This window comes from Tetranychus urticae, chromosome 1, assembly GCF_039701765.1.
Source record: "Tetranychus urticae isolate SD_2017Ah chromosome 1, NJAU_TeUrti_SD_1.0, whole genome shotgun sequence".
In the NCBI taxonomy this organism is placed as follows: Eukaryota; Metazoa; Arthropoda; class Arachnida; order Trombidiformes; family Tetranychidae; genus Tetranychus; species Tetranychus urticae.
This window is the reverse complement of record NC_142958.1, coordinates 9,096,734-9,117,309: the sequence shown is the minus strand read 5'-3', so window position 1 is coordinate 9,117,309 and position 20,576 is coordinate 9,096,734. Positions and strand designations below refer to the sequence as shown.

Here is a 20,576-nt window from a genome sequence, read left to right as displayed (position 1 = left end):
GATATAAACAAGTGATTATTAGATGGAGTCAGATCAAGCCAGGTGGTTGATACAATTTTGCTTATGTACATTCAGAATAAGAGCCTTTCGATACTCATTGCAAGTAGCCGAATGAATGAATCTTTTTTGTCGACGATCTTTTCGACCTCATAAATCAATAATAGCGTTTTATCCTTACAATTTATCATAAGAACTTCATACAAATGTATTGATGTAGATCTAAATTTACTCATGCATCTTTTATTTCTTTCAATCTTGTGTATTAACTAATTTACTGGAAATAATTGTAGATTTATTTTTCTTGTTAAACATTCTGATCAACCTTAAATTTATTATTAAATGAGAAACGGAATTAAATTGTATTAAATTATAAATTTGAACTGTGCGCTTAAATTTGCATCAACATTTGCGCGTGAGTGTAACAGGTTTCATTCGCAGCCAATAGAAGATTGAAGTCACTGTGTTTCCTGTATACATTTTTCCTGAGATGAAATCATAAATTACATTTAATTAATTTGATTTATAAATAAATTTCATTCAATTTTCATTTATCCCTTTGATTGTAATTACCTCAAAATACTCTTAAACCTTTGTTGTTGTTCAATTTCAAAAAATCATTTTGCCTTTTCTGTTTTTTATCTTTCATTGTCTAGATGCTGATACTGGCAAATATTTAATTCTCTTTTTGTAAATTTGCTCCACTTCACCGTCTTACGATGAAGATTGATAGGGCCAAGTTAAAGAAAAGCTCATCAGAAGTGGTAAGTTTTGATTCGTCAATTTTTTATTTTCTTAATCATTCACAGCAAACCATTTTTCTTTGTGTGGAAGCAAGAAAAAGTGTGGTTTCTAATTTCTCTTTCTTTCTTCTCTCTCTCTCTGTCCTATCTTTACTTTCTCTTTCCTCCCTCTTCATAAAATTTTATTTTTTCTCACATTTTTTTCTTTATTTTTCTCTCAGCCACCAGATTGTAAGTTACTTGTTGAAAAAATTCGAGGATCAAATGAGAAGGAACTCCTCGAATTACTCAAAAACATCAAAACCTGGAATTATGGCAAGGTGAGACCTCAAGGTTCTTTTCTTCATCAGGACTTTTTCTAATTCTATTTTTCTATTTCGGCATTTTCGCAGTGTGAGCTTTATCATTGGATCGATGTTCTCGATCTGTTTGATTCAATATTGGCAAAATGCTGTCACAAGGAGCGGGACACTCAATGGACCTTACCTGTTGATCTCCCTAATAATTCGCTGGTTTGTTACCTTTTAATAAGCTAAAAATTCACTATATTTTTAGTATAAATATTTCATTATTTTTCTTTTTTTCAATCTGCAGAAGGAACTTTGTATTCCTATTCTTCAATTCACTGCTCTTCTGATAGAGCACAGCTTCTCCAAACATGTCTATAATTCTATGGAGCATTTAACAACGCTCCTCTCCTCGAGTGATATGCAAATCGTTTTGTCTGTTCTCAACTTGCTTTATGTGTTCAGCAAACGATCTAATTTCATTACACGTTCGAGTCCAGACCGAAGGAAAGCACTCCTTACTCGTTTAAATTACTTAGCGGAGGTAAGTAAATTTCTCGAATATTTCTCATGCACTATCTGTACTGCGATTTTTGCTGCTTCCTCGTATCAATCGAATGATTTAGTGCAAAATTAATTTGAATGTTGGCACAATTGTTGAAATATATGATATTCAACAATTGACTTTCAATTTTCAAACAAAAGGCACATTTTTCTTGCGCAAAAATTAATTCGTCTGTTTATTTTTTATTTCCAGAGTTGGGGTGGCAAGGAAAATGGTTTTGGTTTGGCAGATTGCTGTCAAGATTTTAAAATGTCCTTTTATCCTCCAAGTGCCACTACCCTTCACTTTGAGTACTATTGTGACGAAAGTGGTTCACTTTGTACAACTGGCAATAAAAAGTCATCTAGCAGTTTAAATACCATTCATAAAGATAATGTGGATCAGATTAAAGATAAAACCATAGCGCAAGTTATGGAGGAATTACTTGAAACACATAATGTCCCCAAAGAGAAACAAATGCTTCTATTCACACATCTGCGTTTGGCTCACAATTTTTCCAACTACCGCAAGAGATTGCAATGTGTACAAGCTCGTCTTCAAGCTCTCTCTATCATAGTCCACAGTAACGCAATGTCAATGTTTGATAATTCAAATAACATTCTCTATAATGGGTTCATCGAGGAATTAGTTGATGTATTAGAGTTGGACGAGCCGAAATTATTAGACATTAAAGCTGCAGCATTGCGTACATTAACATCTGTAATTCACCTCGATCACACTACTCAACTAAACACAATTATTGATGCCACTGGTGCTGCATCTTATCACGGCTTCTTACCGACTCTCGTTAGAAGCTGTATTCAAGCACTTATTGACGATAACACCACTTTGTTTCCTCTTTCTCTCGCTACCGCCTTGTTCTCCTTCTTATACCACCTTGCCAGCTATGAAAATGGTGGTGAAGCATTGGTTTCCTGTGGTATGATTGAATCACTTCTCAAAGTAGTAAGCTGGACTGGCAGTGACCCGGAGCATATTACATTTGTAACTCGTGCCGTTCGCGTTATTGACTTGATTACAAATTTAGATATGAATGCTTTTCAAAATCACGGAGGACTCAGTGTTCTCATTAACAGATTAGAATATGAAGTAGATATCTGCCGTAAAGAGTGTCCATTTGAAATTGATGCTGGAAATAATCGTCGAGAATCTCAAGATGGAATTCTTACTGATCCATCACAAAGTTTAATTGATCCAGCATCAAGCGAAAAACCTTCAGGGTCTAACACGATGGAAATCGATAATGGTAAATCTGGTCAAAATATTTCGACAATGTCTTACAACAGAGATCTTCAAATTTATCCTCAAAGAGCCGCTGTTCTGAAGTCAATGTTTAATTTTCTTAAAAAGGCAATTCAGGATTCATCTTTTTCTGATAGTATTCGTCATTTAATGGATGGTCCTTTACCTAAATGTCTCCGACACATCATAAGCAATGCTGAATATTATGGTCCATATTTATTCATGCTCGCCACAGATGTTGTAACTGTTTATGTTTTTCAAGAGCCTTCTTTACTTTCTTCTTTGCAAGAAAGTGGACTGACAGATGTCGTTCTGCAAGCTCTGCTTGTCAAAGAAATTCCTGCTACTAGAGAGGTCATTGCAAGTCTACCAAATGTTTTCAGTGCTTTGTGTTTAAATACTAGAGGTTTGGAAGCATTCACTCCTCTAAAACCTTTCGAAAAAATATTTAAATTACTACTATCACCTGATTATTTGCCTGCTATGAGACGCAGAAGAAGCAATGATCCTATGGTCGATACCGCCTCCAATCTTGGCAGTGCCATGGATGAACTTATGCGACATCAGCCAAGTTTGAGAGCTGAGGCAACTAGTGCGATCATAAAGTTGCTCAAACAACTATGTGAACTTGGATCTGATCCAAATTTTGTCTGTTCTAAGCCTGCTGCTAAAGGTCCTGAATCTAATCCCGGCCAAAATGACAGTATAAGACCTGTGATGCCCGGAGGAAGTGCGGAAGCTGGCTCGTCTGATGAAGAAGACGAAGAAGATGAAGAAACCACCACAGCCGCTCCCCCTGGTTCTCTTATCCCTACTAAACCTGTACAGGAACTAGCTAGTACATCATCAGCTCCTCCTAATAACAACAAGCAACCAGTTCCATTAGTCGATTATATTTTACATGTAATGCGTTTAATCGATGCAATTCTCTCGAATAATTCCACAGATGACCATTGTAGGGAATTTGTTAAACAGAAAGGGTTGGAACCCTTGTTGAACATTTTGCGATTACCAAACCTTCCAATTGACTTCCCATTAACACCTGCTTGTCTTGCAGTCTCAAGTGTTTGTAAATCTCTTCAAGTTCTCACTTACGAACGTGAAGTCTTGAAATTAGGACTGACAAATTTGAATGAAGTTCTAATCAGCCTTAAACCCTTGCATCAACCTCTTCCTGCCCCTGGAGGCTCTGTACTATTGGAAGAACTTGTCCAAGCAACCAGCAAGGCTCAAGGTACTGGATGTGATCCTCTCCAATCAGCCAGTTTGACACCTCTTTTACACCATATGTCAGCAGCTCATGCTTACATCATAATGTTTGTACATGTATGTAGGACAGGTCAACCTGAAATTCGTAATCTTACTGTTACTCATTGGGGCTCAGACATTGGACTTAACGTGTTGCGAGGTTTGAGTCAATTGTACACTTCTCTCGTGTGGGAAAGCACAGTTCTTCTTGCTTTATGTTCTGACTCGACTGCAACAGCTACCTGGAAATTCGGTCGTCACCAAGTTGAAAAGCTTGCATCTCTCACTAAAGAAGGGGATGCCTCACCCACCGGACGTAATTATGACGAAAACAAAATGGAAATTGAAGAATCTTGTGATGGTCTCAATGGTGATGCTGAAAGCAGCAAAAAGAAAGACGCTAAATCTAAAACAGGACCTCAAATGAAACAGATAAAACCACTATTATCAAGCGCTTCTCGTCTGGGTCGTGCTCTTGCCGAACTTTTCGGATTACTGGTGAAACTTTGTGTTAACTCTCCATTGAGACACCGACGTAATCATCATTCCATACCAAGCATACCTGTTGCACCATTTCCTGCTGCACGTTCGGTTGCTACTCATTTAACTAAATTGCTTGCCAAAGGTCTTTCATGGACTCCACCACCGACTTCACCCATTCCAAAATTCAGGTAAATTACTATTTTATTTTATTTTTTTGTGTTATTGTATCTTGTTTTTAAGCATCTGGTATCTACGTACTGTACTTTTCGCAATCAGTACGTTCGAGATGATGCGAAATTGATGACAACTTCATCGTTTCTCTGGACGATATATCTGCTCTGGGGATGGTAAAAATTTGTTGTAACATTTCTTTTTTTTTAATCTAGGCTAACTTTTTATACATGCTCTGTTGGATTTACTTCGCCCATGCTGTTTGACGAACGCAAATTTCCTTATCACCTAATGCTGCAAAAGTTTGTTCAGTGTGGAGGTCAGGATGCTTTCTTTGATACTTTCCACTGGGCCTTGACTCAAGGAGGCAAGGTCCCAATCGAAGAAGGTTTAGAACACCCTAATGTTCCTGATGGAACTGGCGAGTTTCTAGATTCTTGGCTAATGTTATTAGAAAAAATGGTTAATCCAAAAATGGTTCTTGAATCACCACACACAATGGTCACTAAAACTACTCAACCTAATTTTGTACCATTCGATCCGGTTGAATATTTAATCAAGACTCACAAAAAAGCATTCGAATGTGTTATGCATCTGTGGAACAAAAAACCTTTAAAAGTTTATGGTGAAAGAATGTCAGAATCTGTTCTTGCCATCTTCTGTCATCTTCTGAAAGGAGAAACAATTATCCAAGAAAAACTTTCGAAAGAGAAAGAACCGGAAGTTAAAGAAAGTACCAGTGCTCCGATGCCTACAGTCACTGTCAGAGCGACTCGACGAAACGAACTTGAAGAGCAGGGTATCAGTACCGAACACTTACAGCAGCTCATGGACATGGGATTCGCACGTGAACTCGCACTCGAAGCTCTTGTTCATGCTAATTCTCTTGAACAAGCAACTGATTATTTGCTAAGCCATCCATCGCTCACTCGTTCTGGTGGAACAGATTGGGAAATGTCAGAAGAGGACCAAATGATCAGAGCTATTGCAATGTCTCTTGACGAAAATGCTACCCCAGAAGGTTCTGCAGAAGGGACATCCAAAGAAACGCCCGAAAAAGAAAGTGAACCAATGTCCAAAGAAGTGATTGATGAGTTTACAAACGAGTTATTAGTCGGTTGTCTTAAATTGTTGGACACTTTACCAGAAACGGTCTATAGAGTCTGTGATTTATTACTAGCTGTTTGCCATCGAAATGGTGAAAAATGGACTGAACAAATGTTCAAACAACTGATATCAGCTATCAGCAGTAATATTGATAAACTGTTAGAGAGTGCTCAGCCAATGACTTCTTCAGACAAACGAAGTATCTCTGAATGGGCATCGCAAATAAGCTCTTTGCCAGAGGCTTTCAAGGCTGCCACACGAATTCATCTTTTCTCTCTGCTGTTTGAAGAGAAACGTAATCAATGTGCTGCTTTGATTTCCGAGACTAACCTGATAAATAATTTAGTGCAATTATTGGAATCTGCCCAAAATGCACTGCTTTTAATTTCATCAAACAAATCAATCCCCCTTTCTACACCTAAATGGTTAAGCCCTGCTATTCTGTTGATTGACCTGTATGACAAGTCAGCCATAGCCTCTGCAAGAAAAGCTCCATTACTAGCTTTATCCAGGCGTCAATGGAAATGGTTTGATGATCGCAGTGGCAAATGGACAATGTACACTCTGAATAATAACAAGACTATCGATGACGCTTATAAAAATGGTGAATCATTTGTAAGATTTACTGCAAGTCGCAGAAAGTACACTGTACAGTTTAGCACTATGGTACAAATTAATGAAGAAACTGGCAATTGGCGACCAATTATGTTCATTTGTGATGACAAGGCCATGGAAGTTACAGAAGAATCTACATCTTCATCTAAACCATCCACAAATTATATCATTGTTAAAGGACTAGAACCCTACCAGTGTACAGCTTTAGTTAGAGCTTGTACCGGATTTATTGGAATCCCAGTTGACCCTGACACTTTACATGCAGTTATGAGACTAGTTTTACGATTAACCCGTAATTACGAGCAAGCTGCCATTTTCGAAGAGCTTGGAGGTGTTAGAAGTATTTTAAGTTTAACTCAATCATCAGCATTCACTGGATTTACTTCATTGGCTACACTAATTATTAGACACGTAATGGAAGATCCAAATACTTTGCGTTATACCATGGAGCGTGTGATCAGAGCCACACTTCACAATCCTACAATAAATTGCAAAGAAATGCATTATATACTTCGAGTTTTGGGTCCAGCTGCCTGTAGAAACAAAGATCTATTCTTAGAGATAACAAAATCTATCCTTAGAATCTCGCTTTATCCTCAATCGAAGCGCGAAGAAGATGATACTCGTATGTTGAGTGCTCAAGCAGTTCAAACTCTAAGGTTATTACCAACAAAACAACCAAATGCTGTAAACTTGCAAAACAACATCATCAAAGAAGTAATTTACGATCTTTTGAATGCCTTAACTGTCAAAACAAATGGCTACATTCAAGATGACCTGTCAATATCTATTGAAAAATCAACGTCAACTGGTACTGTTTCGTACTGTCCGGTTTTAGCGAGAGGTATCGCTCGTGAATCATCATCTTCTGATTTAGTACAACAAGATGATGACGAAATAGCTACCTCTGAAGAAGCTACACCTGCTGATTGCAAATCAACAGCTGCCAAAGATGAGGAATCGGCCAAAAAATCGAGACCTTTACTTAATCAATCTTGCATTATGCGTCTCCTGGCTGAACTCATAAGATCATATCCTCTCGTTGCTAAATTAATAGCTGAACATGTTTATCCTGCTGGACATAATGATTTAATTACTGAAGAGTGTACTGCTTTATCTTTCATTTTGGATCATCTTCTACCTAACACACAGAATGTGGGAGACAAAAATTGTCCTGCATTGACTCGTGTCCTGATTGCAGCTTTATCTTCATCTAATCATTGCCCTGATGCTCAAACAACCCTTGTCAATGAAGTTAAGTCGGCTCTATATCGTGCCTTAGCTTTGCCCGAGTCAAATGAAAAACATGTCAGAGTTCAGGCCATTCTTGGTATTATCAACACCATGATTGATTCGTGTCCCGCAGTCGCTCAAACACCTCCACCTCAAACTATTCAAGGATCGTTCCGTGGTCAGCCAGCTGGTCTCAATAACATGGTTAAAATAATGTTGAGACGTGGAATAGTTAATGATTTGGCAAGAATCACGCATTCATTAGATTTCTCTTCGCCTCATATGGCACTAACAGTGAATGCTGCCCTTAAACCGCTGGAAACTTTATCTAAGATTATCAATTTACCGACTTCCATCTTTACTCAAGCAAAAAGACCTAAAGCTGGTAATGTTTCATCTTCAAACACTGAAGCAATGGAAGAAGATGCCGTTAATTCTGGAAGTACTGGTCCTACAAACAATCTCGTAAATGAAACAAATGAAGAAGCTGCTACAGAGACAACTGGAAATGTTGAACCTGAAATTTATGATTTGAACAGCAGCGAAATTACTGACCAACAACGCAATACTCGAACTTATGATGCTGTTGAAGACAATGCTGACAATGAAGCAGTTGTTATTGAAGAAAGCATTCATTTCGATGTTTATAACGATTCTCATTCTCGATCTAGCAATTTAATCGATGAAGTTATTCGCAACGAACATGATAATGCCGCTATGGAACCAGAAGAAAACCATGATAATGTTATCAATTCTAATGGAGCTGAATCCGAATCTGATGATGAATCTGATAGTGATGAAGAAGATGAAGATGATGACGATGACGATCAAAGTAAGTGAATGCAATTTTTCTCATTTAAAATAAGTTTATTCATTTATTTTGATTCTTTTTTTAGGTAATCCAGATGAAGAAGAACGAGACGAAGAAGATGAAGATGAAGACGAAGATGATCATGTAGACGACGATGACGTCGAAGATGATGAAATATCTGCTTATGTTAACCAAGAAGATATTGACGACTCTGTTCTTAGGAATTATGATAGAGATAGTGAACATCTCGTATTTGATATCGAAGACATGATTCCGGCCTCTGTCTTTACAGAAGGCAGTTTAAGATTAACTACAATATTACCTATGCTCGAAAACGAACAGTTGTCCAACACTGCCGATGCTACTCAACCATCTGTTCCTCCAGCTCCAGGTAGTGTTTCAATTTCTCATCCATTACTTGTTCGTCCTGGTGAGATTGGTGACTCTGTGGGAATGAATCCAGCTTCTGCGTCAACCACGGCAAGTATATTAGCATCCAGACCTCACAGGAGCAATCGCCAACGAATGTACAGACCCCCTGTTAGTAGCAGCACAGGAGCTGCTCATCCCAATTGGACCTCTGGTATTGCCAATCGTCATCCAAATCCACCTGTTATATTGCAGAGACTGTTAGGACCTTCCACGGCTCAGCAAATTCTTCAATTAACTTCAGGTACAAGTTCAACCCATCCTCCCAGGGTCATCTTTACTAGCAATGACTTTCAAATTATAACCGCTGATGAAGATTGGTTAGATTTTTCTGACTCTGGCTTAGTGGCTGGTGCTGGTTCTTCATCCGTTTTAGGCTCTATCCCCTCGGCTATGCTCAGATGGACTGAGGAATCTCGTGTGTTGGATGGTGAATCAATGCATGACTGTGTCGCTCAACTAAAGATGAGTATCATTGAGGTATGGGAAAAATATCGAGATGAGGAACTCGCTGAGCGTAAGGAAAAGAGAAAGAATATGCTCGAAGAAGAAGAGAAACCCAAGAAAAAGATGGCTCGTGATAAAGGCGAAAAGAATGGTTCTAAAGAATCCGAGCCGAGACCTCAAACTGAATCCACTGTTTACGCACACACTGAAAGACTTGCAGCATCAATTGTTGAACAGGTATTAGGCCCAGTAATGGCTTCAACTAATCTTACCGGAAGTTCTGATTCTCAACAACAGGCTGACGATACCGAATCTTCGCAGACGATCTCAAGATCGGAAGATCAACCTCCAACAGATGATGGAAATGAGAGAGAAGGTGAGTCTAGAGCTCCAGAGACTGAAGCAGATATTGAAACTCAAGCTGAAACTGAGGCTGAAACTGAAGCAGAAGCTGAGGTTGAAGCTGAGGTTGAGGCAAGAGCCGAAGCTGAAACAGAAGCAGAAGGAGAAGGTGAGGTTGAAACGGAAGCCGAGGCTGAGGCAGAGCCAGATGACGATGATCAACCGTCCTCTTTATCTCCATCAAACGACACCACGTCAGTTCAAAATGACAATGAAATAACTGAGATGATCTGTTCCTTGAGTACTCGTGAGGAAGAAAATCCACGTCCTATGGATATTGATGAAAGTCGTAGACAAAGAAATCCATGTCCATCCAGAGATGATCCACCACCACCACCTGAACGTGCTTCTAGCAGTGATGGACTTGTTGCTACTGGAGCAATAACACCCGAAGATTTGTCCACAGCAAACAACAGTAGCAGTGAATGCAATGCTGCTCCAATTATCAGTGAAACAACAACTCAATCTGAGCTCAGAGGCAATAGTGCATTACAAGCTCCAGAACCTGGCAATACTGTTGAAGTTGCTAATGGTGGTGCTAATGCAAATGCTTCCACCTCTACCAACAATTCCCAACCTGTTGGCTCTTCAAGTGCTTCCTCGAATGACAACTCTGTGCTGCAAAATCTTCTTGGAGATACTGAGTTGCCAGAAGGAGTTGATCCTTCATTCCTTGCTGCTTTACCTGAAAATATCAGGCAAGAAGTCATTGCTGAACAGTTGAGACTGCAGCGCCTTCAACAACAACGTAACACCGCTACTACAGCTACTGCTGGCCAGCCTTCTGGTTCACAACCTGCTGCACAACCTGCGACAGGAGAAAATAGTGCCTTGAGTGAAGTGAATCCCGAATTTCTTGCGGCTCTACCTCCAAATATTCAAGAGGAAGTTCTTGCTCAACAAAGAGCCGAGCAACAACGATTACAAGCCCAAACTACGAGTCCAGATGCTCCAGTTGATCCTGCTGTCTTCATCCAGACCTTGCCTCCTGGACTTCGTCGTCAAGTCTTAGCCGACATGGATGATAGTCTTTTGGCTCTTCTTCCTCTTGATTTAGCATCAGAGGCTCAAAATCTGCGCCAAGAATTGGAGGCACGACATCGTCAATTTTCCGAGAGGTTCCTTGCATCTCATGCGACTACTACACTTTCAAGAATACTCAGAAGTGCTTGTAAGTATTTTTTAAATGTTTTTACCATTCTTAGTATTTTTAGCACATAAGAAGGAGTGAAATTTAACTTCAGAATTTCGCTTTGACACTCAGTGCTTATATCAACAGTGCCGATCCATGATGCTGTATTCTTTTTTAGTCTAGCATAGAAAAAAGCTCTAACATTTACATTTTTATTTTAAATTGCAGCTGGACGAACCCGTTACGCAATAAGTACAGCTCAGGGTGGAAATTGGTTGTGGGATCTTGGAGCTCGCGGTACCAATCCATCTAATTACAGTACTTCATCAGGTCATCCTCATCAAGCACGCCCTCCTTTTCCTCCAGGACGATTTAAAGGAAAACAGCTTCTCGATCACGAAGCACTTTGTTGCCTTCTTATTTTGTTGTTTGTTGATGAGCCAAAACTTAATGTCTGTCGCCTACAACGTGTTTTGAAAAATCTATGTCATCATAATGCAACTCGAATCTGGGTCGTTAATTCATTGTTAGCAATAATGGAAAAAACGAGAGATACCAAAGAGTTTGTTGAACAAAAACCTCGTAAATCTAGTAGTAGTGGATCCATACTTAGCAACAAGTAAGTTTCAATCTGTGCTTTTCTGATTTTTTTGCCCAATGATTAAAACTGACACCCTGAATAATGTTTGTTAGGTGTTAGTATTTGTAATCTCGCAGATTCTTTCTCTTTCTCTCTCTCCCCTTCTTTCTCTCATTTCTTTGCTATTTCTTTACTCTTTACCCTTTCTCTTTTCTATACCTTTTCTCTTTTTCACTTTCATCTGCGTTGATTACAGAGAAAGCATCTAACTTGCAGCGCTGATGGTTAAGATTATGAGATCTGAGGGCTACTTTTTCAGTTTTTTTGTATTGTCATGTTTTTTATTCCAAATTAATCATGTAAATTTTATTATCTTTGTAGATCATCTAATCAATCACCGTCGTGGCTCTCCATTTCTTTGGATGCTGCTCTTGGTTGTCGAACCAACGTATTCCAGATAATTAAAGGAGGCAGCGGCAAAAAAGGTGCAGGACAATCGAGTCATTCAATCATTATCCACCCTCAAGCAGCACCATTGGTTTGCAGGCACGTTTTAGATACTCTAATTTCATTGGCAAAAAATTTTACTCATCCTCTGAGGCCTGAGTCACTCAAAGAAGAACAAAAGTTATCACAAAGCTCTCAATCATCCGATCAATGTAATAAATCATGTAAAGACCCAGATTTTTGGGAAGTGCTACTCCGACTAGACTCATCCAATTCAACTAAAAAAGGTAAAAGTGTGATAAAAAGCCACGGTTCAAGTCCTTTTCAATCAAACAACCCAACGTGTGCAAATGAAAGTGAATCAACATCCCAAGAAAATGAAACTTCTCCTTTGGTGCAAATTATTAATTTATTGTCACATCCCGTCGTCAAAAGAAGTTCACTTCTGACGGATAAACTTTTGCGCTTGCTTTCTTCGGTCGCAATTTCCTTGACTCCAAATGATGGTTCACAATCTTATTTCGCACCTTCATCACAACCCACTGAGCAAAGTGGTTCATCCCATGAAAATTCATCAGATAAATCTAAAGTTAAAACTGAAAATACATCAGACAAAAAACTTGTGATCAATGAAGATGCTATCAAGTTGGCTGTTGAAGTTCTCACATCCAAATCCTGTTCAGAAGCCGGACTAGAAGATGCAACATCATTACTTTTACGTCTTTCTCGTAGCTGCCCTGCTACTCGTGACATCGTTTTAAATCTTCTGCTTGAAGGTGCTCGTGAATTAGGTTTTACTGTTAGTCAGCACATTACCAAACTTAATGAAGAACTCTCAAAATTGAATATTTCATCAAAAGAACCTAGTGACGATAATAGTGCTGAATCAAATGCTGATAAGATTCTTAAGGGAATAATTCAGGATAGATTTACCTCGGCAAGTATCGTGATAAATGCTGCAACGCATATCAAACATACCTCTGCCAGTAAAGAAGTTCAATTGCCATCTATGGCTGCACTCACATCAAAAACATCAAGCCAGAGCTTTTTCTTACGGATTCTGAAAGTCATTGTCCAGTTGAGAGAATCCATTAGAATGCACAAAATTCGTTGCCGTTTAACCTCATCAACTGGATTCGCTCAGACATCATCTGAAACTCCCAACACTTCTTCTGCAACAACTGAAGGTGCTTCGTCTGAAATTCAAGAAACAGATGTCGATGGACAAGAAAGTTTGAGTAGCAAACTAAACTTGCATACATTGTGGGAATGTTTAAGTAATTGTCTTCTCGAGCTCGCAGATGCTCCTGATCACCATGCTGTTCTTGTATTACAGCCAGCCGTGGAGGCATTTTTCCTGGTCCATGCTTCGGAAAAAGAGCCAAAACGTCGTCGTGAGAATCGTCATGAAAGCAGGGAAACGCAGTTAGCTCACGTCAATCAAGATCTTTCTGCTCTTTCTCCGATGGTGGAAAGCAATTCCACTGATGCCAATGCAACTGTATCTAATTTGCCAGTTGATACACAGAAGTTCCTCCAATTTGCCGAAACCCACAAAGTTGTTTTGAACCAAATTCTGCGACAATCAACCACTCCTCTAGCTAATGGCCCCTTCTCGGTGCTGGTTGATCATACCAGAGTGCTAGATTTTGATGTAAAGAGACGTTATTTCAGGCAAGAGCTTGAAAGAATGGAAAATGGTGCTCGTCGGGAAGATTTACCTGTTCACGTTCGTCGTGAACATGTGTTTGAAGATTCTTTCAGAGAACTTTATCGTCGAACAACCGAAGAGTGGAAAAATAGATTTTATATCGTTTTTGAAGGAGAAGAAGGACAAGATGCTGGTGGACTTCTTCGAGAATGGTATACAATTATATCTAGAGAAATTTTCAATCCTATGTATGCTCTTTTCACCACTTCACCTGGTGATCGTGTTACATACATGATTAATTCCGCATCCCACTGTAATTCTAATCATCTTCAATACTTCAAATTTGTGGGAAGAGTCATCGCTAAAGCTATCTATGATAATAAATTACTTGAATGTTATTTCACAAGATCATTTTATAAGCATATCCTTGGAAAATTAGTGAAGTAAGTATAATTGCATGAGTAAACATCAACAGGTATCAATATTTTATTCAATTTTTTAATTTTGATTCTTTTTTTCATATTTTGCAGTTATCACGATATGGAAAGTGAAGATTATAGTTTTTATCGAAGTTTAGTTTTTCTACTTGAACATGATGTCAAGGAATTGGATATTGAACAAACATTTAGCCTGGAGGTTCAAGAATTTGGCGTTACAGAAATCAGAGATCTCAAGCCCAATGGCCGCAACATCGAGGTGACTGAGGAAAATAAACACGAATATGTTAGACTGGTCTGTCAAGAAAAAATGACTGGGTCCATTAGGAAACAATTAAGCAGTTTCTTGGAAGGATTCTATGAAATAATTCCTAAACGTCTTATTTCTATTTTTAACGAGCAAGAACTGGAACTTTTGATCTCTGGTCTGCCAAATATTGATATCGATGACCTTAAAGCAAACTGTGAATATCACAAATATCAAGCCAATTCTTTGCAAATTCAATGGTTCTGGCGAGCATTGAGATCATTTGATCAGGCAGATCGAGCTAAATTTTTGCAATTTGTGACTGGAACATCAAAAGTACCGTTGCAAGGTTTTTCTGCTTTAGAAGGTATGAACGGTACTCAGCGATTCCAAATTCATCGTGATGATAGATCAACAGACAGGTTGCCATCAGCTCACACATGGTAAGTTTTTGTGTAAAGTTGTGCTTGCAAATTGTGTATTCTAACCCTTTTTTCATTTCAGTTTTAACCAGTTGGATCTCCCTGCTTACGAAACTTATGATAAACTTAAAACCATGATGCTGAAAGCCATCCATGAGTGCTCCGAAGGATTTGGTTTTGCATAGAATCGTTCCAGGATTCCGCCTTCCATGTGATTACAAGCGATTGACCCAAGCTAATTATGTGATTTGGAGCTACGAAATTTTCAGTTTCGAAAATGATTTCAATTTTGTGGATCTCTCATAAACTTACGCTTTTCCAATAAAATGTGATTAATTGTGATTAAATATTTTAATAATAATGATTCACAATGTATCTTTTATCAATTATAAAAGCTAATTAATTCAATCAAACCTTTTAATAAAATGTTAGATGTAAAAATATAAACCGCCTGTTTCATTTTTATTTCAATTTAAAATATCAACAAAAAAACTTATTCTGTTTCAATCTGTTGATTGATACTTCAAATTGAAATAGGTTCACTAGCTCAAGGAAGTGTTAGCGAAAAAAGATTTTATAAAGCGAACTTATTTTAAATTCATTGATACCATTGTATTCAGTTGTAAAACTAATTTTTTCCAGTTTCCTTGAAAAGAGCGCTTTTGCTTGGGTCGAAACTTGTTTTGCCCAATAACCAAGTTCTTTGTGAGAAACCAAAACTTTTTCAAATTTTGTCAGTTTTACTTTTGTTTTCAGTTGAAACAACTTGTTCTTCCACTTGTTTCCTATTTCAAGACTCATATGCATATTGATATTATCTACACAATATATAAAGTCAATGTATCAAATTTTTGTGTCAAGATTGTGGCCAAACTGAGCGGGTTCTAAGAAAAAAAATTACACAGCATGAAAGCCCGAATTCAACTACATCCACGAAAAATAGGAAACCTCGCCTCAGAATTCAGATCTCTGAGATATTCATGAAAATAGAGGTTGGGGGAAAAATTGTAGAATCCGTATTCAATAACATTGAAAAAGGGGAAAAAACTTTTTTGTTATTCAGGTTGATGGCTCATTGTTGGACCAGGATTTTATGTAAAAATTTGTCATTAGATTAAAGAGTAAAGAAAGGCTTTTTTCATTATATTGTCTACCACTCAATCCAACACATCCACCAAATCAACCAAAACAACATCACTTTTTAAAAAGACTTTTCTCAACAAAATTGGCCAGCACCCTCTTGACCACTTTTACACCATCTAGCATGTCCACTATTAATCGCCATCATATCTCAAAAGTGTTTGAAAATGTGGTGAAAAAAGCCACTCTAAAGTGGTTAAAGTGTAATGAAAGTGGTGGACAAAAAGTGATGTTTGATTTAGTTGATTTGGCGGATGAGTTAGATTGGGTGGTGGACATTACCGTGAAAAGACAGTTAGCATGGGTGCTTAAAAGAAACTTGCGATCAGCCATGATCGCATTAGTTTCTTGTTTGTTTAAAATGGAGCAACAGAATGATAATTCTGATAAAAGTAAGTTTATTTTACCAAATGAAATAATTCATTAATTGCATTTTTCTCAATTTTAGCAACATTCAAAGTAGAGTTTTTAGGTGAATATCATGACTTAGTCATTGATTGGAATGATGATAAATATATATGCAAAGGGAAACAATTATTCGAACAGGTAACTTACTTTAAACTTAACTGAAATGAAATAATAACTCATCAAAATCTCAATTAATCTTTCACTCCAAATTCATTCACAGCTTGAATCAATAACTGGAGTACCAAGACAATGTAATGCCGAAATCAATGTGTATGAGCCTTGGTGGGATCCCTTTAACACACAATATCATATTATCAGATGCGATGAAACTTACGATCTCAGGTACAATTAAATGTTAAGTTATCATTTCTATCATTAATCAAAACAATTTATCACAAGTATATTTATATTGACTGCTTTCAATCCTTTTCATAGCCGGTTTGCTATCACTAAGGAGCAGATCTTGGATTCAATTAGTTATGCTGAAGGACGTTTCCGTCTCGCTTATGAAAATCACTTTGACATTCGCGAGAAAAAGGCTGTAATTTATTATTACCTAGTAGCTGAAAGCTCGGTACCACAAGACGAATGCTGTTTTTATTTCTGTCAATATAAAAATAGTAAAACTGTTTTCGACAAGGTGAAGGATATATTCAACAATGATCAATTGAATGCAAAATTTATGTCTCTTGACCAACTACGGAGATTAATCGAAGTGGATGAGATTCTTAGACAATTCAATGTTTTACAATATTTCTTGCCTATGTGTCATGAAAGATATTGGCGACAGGTAGACGATGAGATATGCCTTTACTTGAGGACACGCGGCTGATTGGACCGACAAGAAGAGCCTCTTCAAAAACTTAAAAAAATGAATAAATAAAATGATAAAAGTTGAGACAAATCTATCGATATTTATTCCTTGATATTATTGTATTCAGTTATTGTTTCAACCTTGACCTCCACCTTTCCCTGTTTATAATGTCACAGAACTCAAAATGTGACTTTTACTTTAAATGACTCGTCTAAGAAATAAAGGTAATTTTCGAACAAGTTTAGATGCATGATTTTTCAGGTTTATTCATTCAATTGAAGTAATCAGCCACGAATTCTTAGATATTGTTCTAGGTTTATTGTTACAATACCATCCTCGTCACCAAAACTCTGCCAATTATTTAAATGGCAATAATTCCATAAAAATTGTTGAACATTGAACTCTCTGTAAATCTTTCCCATTTCCATAAACAAATGTATATCACCGTTATGTCGCACGATTTCCTCTATCGGTTGGATACGATGTGAAATTTGTGAATTCAATCCATCATTAGTAACAACATCTTTGATCCTGTTAAAATAACTTTTAGTTTGTGTATGCTGACAGAACATGCGACTGCATACTCCTTCTTCAACCCAGGTCTCAGGTACCAAATCATAAGAAATACCAATGCGTTTCAAAGACATACTGTCATAACGAATTTGAAAGCTGAGCTGAAATCGTTCGCCGTCAAGAATGCATACATCATGGATGTTGTCCTTTTCAAAGTCACAATGGAACCTAAAATCATTGAAAGGAGAGCTACGGAAAAAGAAATTAATACATAAAAGGACTAATTGATGTTTCGATTAATTATAAAATTTAAGATTACTGTCTATTGTTGAGAAAGCTCAGTCGACGTCGATGAATTTGGTCACCGAGTCGGAACCAGATTTCATCATTTGGATAATCCTTATGAAGATGAGGTCGAGTTTCATACAGAATGAATGATTTTTTATATTTGATTGGTATTCCAGTCAACGATTCAAGCTATTTAATGAAATAATAATGAAATTGGAATAAGTTGTTGGTCAATGATCGAGTAATAAACATAACTTACCTGCTCGAATACTTGTTGTTCTTTGTATTCATATTTATCATCATTCCAATCAATAACTATGTCATGATATTCACCTAAAAACTTTACTTTGAATGTTGCTAAAATTGAGAAAAAATGCAATGAATGGATTATTTCATTTGGTAAATGAACTTACTTTTAACAGAATTATCATTGTGTTGCTCCATTTTAAACAAATAATATCAATATGAATATGAATCTTGGAATAGGAAACAGGTGGAAGAACAAGTTGTTTCACCGGAAAACAAAAGTAAAACTGACAAAATTTGAAAAAGTTTTTGTTCTTAAAAGAACTAAGATATTGTGAAAAACAAGTTTTTACTCGAACAAAAGCGCTCTTTTCAAAGAAAACTGAATTCTGTAAATTCAATGATATCAAGGAATATTGAAGGGCCTCTTCTTGTTTTTTTATTACAATGAAGACGCAGATGACAAGCAATGCTTCATGATTAATAGATAATATAATTTTTTATATATAATAATAGTTATAATAATAATAAAAAACTGATAATGAAAGATGAAAGGCCAAGTGTCCTACATCTAACTCGCAAAGGTTTATTTCTTAACGAATATAACCGCACATTGAATATAATCTTAAATTTAAACTCGGATAACCTTTTAATTTTTTATTACCTAGTAGCTGAAAGTTCGGTGCCACAAGGAGAATGCTGTTTTTATTTCTGTCGATTTAAAAATACTAAAACTGTTTTCAACAAGGTGAAGGATATTATCAATAATGATCTATTGAGGGCAAAAGTTATGTCTCTTGACCAACCACACATATTTATCGAACGGGATAAGGTTCTTAGATAATTTAATGTCTTACAATATTTCTTGCTTATGTGTCGTGAAAGGTTTTGGCGACAGTCAGACGATGAGATATGCCTTTACTTGAGGACACGCGGCTGATTGGACCAACAAGAAGAGTCTCTTCAATGAATTTAAAAAAATGAATAAATAAAATGATAAAAGTTGAGACAAAACTATCGATATTTATTCCTTGATATTGTATTCAGTTATTGTTTCAAACTTGACCTCCACCTGCTAATACCTTTCCCTGTTTATAATTTGACTTTTACTTTAAATGACTCGTCTAAGAAATAAAGGTAATTTTCAAACAAGTTCAGATGCATGATTTTTCAGGTTTATTCATTCAATTGAAGTAATCAGCCACGCATTCTTAGATATTGTTCTATGTTTATTATTACAACACCATCTTCGTCATAAATTCTTGCGTGCCAATTAATTAGATGGCAATAAAACCTTAAACATTGTTGAACATTGAACTCTCTGTAAATCTTTTCCATTTCCATAAACCAATGTATATCGGCGTTTTGTCGCATGTTTTCCTGTAATGGTTGGATACGATGTGAAATTTGTGAATTCAATCCATCATTAGTAACAAGGTCTTTGATCCTGTTAAAATAACTTTTAGTTTGTGTATGCTGACAAAACGCATCAGTGCATACTCCTTCTTCAACCCAGGTCTCAGGTACCAAATCATAATCAATACCAATGCGTTTCAAAGACATACTGTCATAACGAACATGAAATCTAAGCTGAAAGCGTTCGCCATCTTGAATGCATACATCATGGATGTTGTCCTTCACAAAATCACAATAGAGCCTAATATCATTGAAAGGAGAGCTATGAGAAAAGTTAGAAGAAATTAATACATAAAAGGACTAATTGATGTTTTGATTAATTATAAAATTTAAGATTACTGTCTATTGTTGAAAAAGTACAGTTGACGTTGAGGGACTTGTTCACCGTATCGGAACCAGATTTCAGCATTTGGATAATCCTTATGAAGATGAGGTCGAGTTTCGCGCAGCATGAATGATGTTTTATATTTGATTGGTATTCCAGTCAATGATTCAAGCTATTTAATGAAATAATAATGAAATTGGAATGAGTTGTTGGTCAATGATCGAGTAATAAACATAACTTACCTGTTCGAATATTTGTTGATGTTTGTATTCATATTTATCATCATTCCAATCAATGACTACATCATGATATTCACCTAAAAACTTTACTTTGAATGTTGCTAAAATTGAGAAAAAATGCAATGAATGAATTATTTCATTTAGTAAAATGAACTTACTTTTATTAGAATTATCATTGTGTTGCTCCATTTTAAACAAATAACATCAATATGAATATGAATCTTGGAATAGGAAACAGGTGGAAGAACAAGTTGTTTCACCGGAAAACAAAAGTAAAACTGACAAAATTTGAAAAAGTTTTTGTTCTTAAAAGAACTAAGATATTGTGGAAAAACAAGTTTCGACTCGAGCAAAAGCGCTCTTTTCAAAGAAAACTGAATTCTGTAAATACAATGATATCAAGGAATATTGAAGGGCCTCTTCTTGTTTTTTTATTTTAATAAAGAGACAGATGACAATCAATGCTTCATAATTAATAGATAATATAATTT

General features: G+C 36.8%; 4 protein-coding genes across 11 annotated transcripts in view; 2 read left to right on the top strand and 2 right to left on the bottom strand.

Moving 5' to 3' along the window:
• Positions 1-17,459, top strand: part of LOC107365425 (uncharacterized) — a 30,269-nt gene extending 12,810 nt beyond the window's left edge. The window contains exons 1-4 of one of the 2 annotated variants that reach the window (XM_015932914.3): positions 15,519-16,228; positions 16,285-16,382; positions 16,465-16,586; positions 16,680-17,459. In XM_015932914.3, the coding sequence (XP_015788400.2) occupies positions 15,961-16,228; positions 16,285-16,382; positions 16,465-16,586; positions 16,680-17,076 (885 nt within the window). In that variant the 5' untranslated portion in view covers positions 15,519-15,960 and the 3' untranslated portion in view covers positions 17,077-17,459. Of the gene's footprint in view, positions 1-15,518; positions 16,229-16,284; positions 16,383-16,464; positions 16,587-16,679 lie in introns of those variants that run through there. The other variant, XM_089270313.1, reaches the window with a different exon arrangement.
• Positions 441-15,143, top strand: HUWE1 (HECT, UBA and WWE domain containing E3 ubiquitin protein ligase 1). 6 transcript variants are annotated; one of them, XM_015932960.3, is made up of 13 exons: positions 441-761; positions 962-1,060; positions 1,133-1,252; positions 1,335-1,571; positions 1,785-4,753; positions 4,952-8,523; positions 8,588-9,175; positions 9,308-9,615; positions 9,676-10,951; positions 11,141-11,531; positions 11,874-14,033; positions 14,121-14,717; positions 14,779-15,143. In XM_015932960.3, exons 1-13 carry the CDS (start codon positions 717-719, stop codon positions 14,879-14,881), a joined length of 12,465 nt encoding a protein of 4,154 aa, XP_015788446.2. In that variant the 5' UTR covers positions 441-716; the 3' UTR covers positions 14,882-15,143. The 6 variants fall into 6 exon arrangements, with proteins under 6 accessions (XP_015788446.2, XP_015788443.2, XP_015788442.2 ...); XM_015932957.3 differs by having other exon boundaries at positions 9,308-10,951; XM_015932956.3 differs by having other exon boundaries at positions 9,278-10,951.
• LOC107365424 (uncharacterized) lies at positions 17,299-18,451 on the bottom strand. The gene is made up of 4 exons (XM_015932893.3): positions 18,273-18,451; positions 18,119-18,216; positions 17,891-18,048; positions 17,299-17,820 (listed from the first exon to the last, which is right to left on the bottom strand). Exons 1-4 carry the CDS (start codon positions 18,301-18,303, stop codon positions 17,343-17,345), a joined length of 765 nt encoding a protein of 254 aa, XP_015788379.2. The 5' UTR covers positions 18,304-18,451; the 3' UTR covers positions 17,299-17,342.
• Positions 18,452-19,258: 807 nt separating this feature from the next.
• Positions 19,259-20,411, bottom strand: LOC149094515 (uncharacterized). 2 transcript variants are annotated; one of them, XM_015932913.3, is made up of 4 exons: positions 20,244-20,411; positions 20,089-20,186; positions 19,861-20,018; positions 19,259-19,783 (listed from the first exon to the last, which is right to left on the bottom strand). In XM_015932913.3, exons 1-4 carry the CDS (start codon positions 20,272-20,274, stop codon positions 19,303-19,305), a joined length of 768 nt encoding a protein of 255 aa, XP_015788399.2. In that variant the 5' UTR covers positions 20,275-20,411; the 3' UTR covers positions 19,259-19,302. The 2 variants fall into 2 exon arrangements, with proteins under 2 accessions (XP_015788399.2, XP_025017270.2); XM_025161502.2 differs by having other exon boundaries at positions 19,259-19,762.
• Positions 20,412-20,576: the final 165 nt, after the last annotated feature.